Source organism: Rhincodon typus, unplaced genomic scaffold (assembly GCF_021869965.1).
Source record: "Rhincodon typus isolate 14 unplaced genomic scaffold, sRhiTyp1.1 hic_rhity00016736, whole genome shotgun sequence".
NCBI lineage: Eukaryota > Metazoa > Chordata > Chondrichthyes > Orectolobiformes > Rhincodontidae > Rhincodon > Rhincodon typus.
The window spans coordinates 1-5,007 of NW_025982374.1; the positions used below are offsets into that span (position 1 = coordinate 1).

A 5,007-nucleotide genomic window follows, 5' to 3' on the forward strand; every position below is an offset into this window, starting at 1 on the left:
TATATATGTGTCCATATATGTCTTTTGTATATTTGTATTTCATAAATATGGTATTTATAAGCCAATTTGCCTTCCAGTAGACTTTTTTTGATTTTGCTGCAGCTTCTTGTAAACTGCAGAAATTAACATTTTGTTCTTTTCTTATAGCCCTGAAGAATACATTGATACAAAGGCCCCATTACCTCAAGACCTAGACACACCTGATTGCATGAAAATGATGGATCTTCCATTTAGTATTCATGCTTTTCAGCATTTGAGGGTGAATGTTTTTCTGATCATAACAGGAATTGAACTTAAAATAACACTTAATTAAAATCTTAACTTCTGAGATTATTTTTGGGACTTTTTAATTTTTTAATGTTTATTAAATAAAAGGCAATAGTAATTTGCATTTTTATGATACTTTTCATGTAAAAGACCATCTAATTGCTTTGCGTGAAGAAAACAGTAGAGACTGAGTAGGTGGTAAGAAGTCTGTGGGAGAATTAGCTGTGTAGCTCTTTTAGGAGACTCCTGCACTGTAAAATTCAACAATTCTATTACGAAGCTAACAGCTGGAAAATGTTTTAGTCAGTATGAAAAGTTGTGGTGCAATAAAGTGACATTTTCAATTGCAGCCTAGAACTGCCATGGATAACCTAGTTCTGCTGAACCACAGGTATCTTAAAAGTCTCGTTTTTAAGCTATTCTATGTGTGTAACAGCAGGCCTAGAGGTTCTTAGGAAGGAAGTATGTAACTCTAATTGGCAATTTAATTTTATACCCAGAAAGTGCAATCAAATGTAAAACAACTGTGCTAATGTTATTTTATTGAGAGCATTTTTAAACCACTGTCTACTTCTGATGAGGATTTCATTTGAAAGAATACGCTGGATAACATGACCTTTAACCCTTGAGAGTTGCATTGAAATCCATCGCCATATGAGGATCTTAAAATACTATGTACTGGTTGCATAGGTCCTAATTAAAATTAAGTTTAATTAATCTTTTTGAAACATTTTTGTAACTGGTAGCAATTTTATTCTGAGAGGCATTAAGAGAAATATGAATTTGCTGTGTTTTTAATTCATTGACATTAAGAAAAGAATTGAATGCTAACAATCATATAGTGACATAATGTTAGCATTCGTGTTAATCTAATTTGTAATGTAATCATCTTTACGTAGCAGAGTTAATTGTCCTGTTCCAAAAGATACTCCTGTACTAATACTTATCTATATAGAGTGTTGTTCACTGCATGAAGGGCAAGAAAAGTTATCAACATCCTATAGTATGTGTCATGAACTAACTTAGACTAAAAAATAATACTACTACAGAACTAATTTGTTTTAGTCAAAAGAATACAGTTTATACTTTCCAAGTTTGAGAATTTGAAAATTGAAATGAAAGTAATACATAAAACTTTAATTCTAGGGTATCCAAGAACGGATCAATCTTACAGCACCAGTATTATCAAAAGAAGATCCTATCTTTATCAGCTTATCAAGAAGATTAGGTAGAAGTATTGAAGAAATAGGCCATAGAATTAATGCAGCCTTGTTGAAGGTACAATTTACATTTTGTAATCTTCATTTAACATCTGACTTTTATTAGCTGTTAGTATGTGAACACAGGTAATGCAAGCTGTGCATGCATTTCATGCAATGTATTCAAGTTCAGATAAAGCAAATCAGCCCATGCTTTTGGCTCCTTGAAATGTCAGTCCAATTATTTCCACCCTCCTGCATTTCCTCGCAGCCTTCCAAATTTTCTCCCCCATTTTGGGTTTATCTGTTTCTTTTGTAAGTTAATGTTGAATCAATTTCAACATGCTTTCCAGCAGTGCAATCTAGATCATCATTGTGTCAAAAGAAAAGAAATCTCTCGCAAGTTCATTCACCAGCCACCTTGAATCTATGACCTCTGGTTGCTTACCCTGCTAATACTGGATCCAGTTTCTCGTTTATTTTATCAAAACTTTGCACGATTGTAAGTATCTGTATAATATCTTCCCTCAACTTATTTGCTGTAGAAAGAGCACCCCAAGCTCCTCTAATTATTTCAATGGTACCATACTCAAAGGCCTTCTCTACTCTGCAAGCTTTTGACATTGTCTTTATGAGTGTTGTGATGATCTTGAATGCACTACCTAAAAGGTGTTGGAAAGCAATTGAATACAGACTTTCAAAGGGCGGTAGATGACTTCATTTTGTACTCCATGCTTCTATTTATAAAATCAAAGCAACCATACACACTTTAGCAACCTTATCTTGCCCTGTCACCTCCAATTATTTGATTGCGATTTGTGTCTGTTCCTGAACCCCTCTTAAATGTATTATTTAATTCATGCTGCTACTTCTCAATATTTCTACCAAAATGCTTTCTTTCATAATTCTCCATTAATTTCCATCTGCCATACTTTTGCTACAAGCCCATTACTATTCTGTTTGCTATTGTGCATTTCAAAGTCTCATGCCATTAGAAAGCTTGAACATTATATTGGAGCTATATACCCAGCTCCATACCATTAATATAAATCAGAAAGAGCAATGGTAGACTTATACTCATCTCTGGCTTCCTACTGATCTGTAGGAGTAAGTTCACCACAGTTCTCTACCTTCTGTTCCTTAATTAATTTGATGTTTATGAAACTGCTACCGCTTAGACTGATTAGAAAAATTGAAGGCAGTGAGATTGATAATGTGATAATTTATCAAAGATTTTTTGAAAGTTCCATTTATACATCAACCACACTATCTTCATTACCAAAGCTCTATCAAATCAAACACAATTTGTCTGTAAAAATTTGTCCTGGTTGTCATTTATTACTTCATAAAAATGACAATGAACAAGATGCGTTCTTAGTACCTTCTAAAATTAATACATCATTAAAAACTTACTGTTAAAAATGTAGATCATCTTCCTACTCTGTTGAGCCTTCAGCAGATGATAATGTATGACATTATAAAGCCACTGCTCTTTGTCAGATCTGGTTCCGATGTCTTGTACCAGTATCTTCCATACAATTTATTTATGCATTGGACAAACTGTTTAACACCTAATTATCTAATACATCCAAAATGTTAATTGGAGCGAAATACAATTGTGAATTTGGGTTACATACTCAACCGCAGTGACTTTTGATTGCATTACTTCAGACCTAATAGTATGTTGTCATCCTTCTTTTCATCTGCTCTAAGAATTGAGGAGATTTGAACTAGCTTTAGTCTCTGCAACTTCCAAAGCTATTATTCTCAAAGGAGAGTTTTTGCTAGTAGTAACGTTTTAAGTAAAAATGATGGTGTAACGATAAATAACTTGATAATTTTGATGACATTTCCAAGGAAAAGCTCAATAAATAATTGTGATTGTTAAAGTTATTTCCATAATTGTAAGAGATTTCCAAACCCATTTTACAAACTATGTTCTGGATGTTAAATATCAATTTATTCAGCATCATTTCTCTGCAGCCACATTAATATTGTCCGAGCTTAAAGGTAAACATAAAATGAATTTATCTTTTCAACACAATTTCTATGTATGTAAAATGGAATGTGACTTTAAAATATTTTGAAATCTACCATATTAACACATCACCAAATTGCCATATCAATTCTAAATCATATTCTGAGTGCCATGAAATTATTGTTTCAGATATTTCTACTTTGGTTTGAGGGCTATGCAACATTTAGAAATGTCATTAATCTAAAAGAGCATGATCAATATTTCTTTAATATTTATACTGTTCACAAACCTAAGTAAGAATTATTAAAGAAATGTATTTTCACATGAATAATGGGACTAAATTGTAAGTCCTTAATAGTTCAGCACAGTGATCACAAGGGTCACATTGCAATACTTTGTAATGGATTAAAATAGCCGATTTCAAGTGTCCACAATGATACAATCATTCCTATTAATCTGATGTTTCTGTTATTGCAATGTTTTCATTATTTTTAGAATACATCATCATGGGTGTTGTATAACATGGCTTCATTTTACTGGAGGATGAAGAATGAGCCGTATCAGGTGGTGGAATGTGTCATTCGGGCATTACATTTTTCTCCACGGTAAGCTTTCAAAAGCCAAGTAATAAACTTCATACTGATAGGGTTTCTCGTTGCATCCTGACCAATCTTTCACAGACAACAAGGTGCAGGGCTGGATGAACACAGCAGGCCAAGCAGCATCATAGGAGCAGAGAGGCTGACGTTTCGGGCCTAGACCCTTCATCAGAAAAGGGGGAGGGGAAGGGGGTTTTGAAATAAATAGGGAGAGAGTGGGAGGCGGATAGAAGAGGGATAGAGGAGAGGATAGGTGGAGAGGAAACAAACAGGTCGAAGCGGTGGGGATGGAGCCAGGAAAGGTGAGTGTAGGTAGGGAGTTAGGAAGGGGATAGGTCAGTCCAGGGAGGACGGACAGGTCAAGGGGGCGGGATGAGGTTGGTCGGTAGGAGATGGAGGTGTGGCTTGAGGTGGGAGGAGGGGATAGGTGGGAGGAAGAACCGGTTAGGGAGGCAGGGACGAGCTGGACTGGTTTTGGGATGCGGTGGGGGGAGGGGAGATTTTGAAACTTGTGAAATCTGCAAAGCGGTCCCCGAGTCTCCGCTTGGTTTCCCCGATGTAGAGGAAGCCACACCGGGTACAGCGGATGCAGTATACCACATTGGCAGATGTGCAGGTGAACATCTGCTTGATGTGGAAAGTCTTCTTGGGGCCTGGGATGGGGTTGAGGGAGGAGGTATGGGGGCAGGTGTAGCACTTCCTGCAGTTGCAGGGAAAAGTGCCGGGTGTGGTGGAGCTGGAGGGGAGTGTGGAGCGGACAAGGGAGTCACGGAGAGAGTTGTCCCTCCGGAAAGCAGATAAGGGTGGGGAGGGAAAGACTCGGGGACCGCTTTGCAGAACACCTACGCTCGGTTCGCAACAAACAACTGCACCTCCCAGTCGCGAACCATTTCAACTCCCCCTCCCATTCCTCAGATGACATGTCCATCCTGGGCCTCCTGCAGTGCCACAACGATGCCACCCG

At 37.2% G+C, this 5,007-nt stretch overlaps 1 protein-coding gene across 1 annotated transcript; it reads left to right on the forward strand.

The window, feature by feature from the left end:
* Positions 1-147: 147 nt before the first annotated feature.
* On the forward strand, positions 148-4,049 carry LOC125482769 (tetratricopeptide repeat protein 17-like; the record flags this gene model as incomplete). Its single annotated transcript, XM_048594905.1, has 3 exons — positions 148-259; positions 1,414-1,545; positions 3,940-4,049. Coding segments are annotated over 3 exons (354 nt in total), but the record flags the coding sequence as incomplete, so codon positions are not given.
* Between the last annotated feature and the right edge of the window lie 958 nt (positions 4,050-5,007).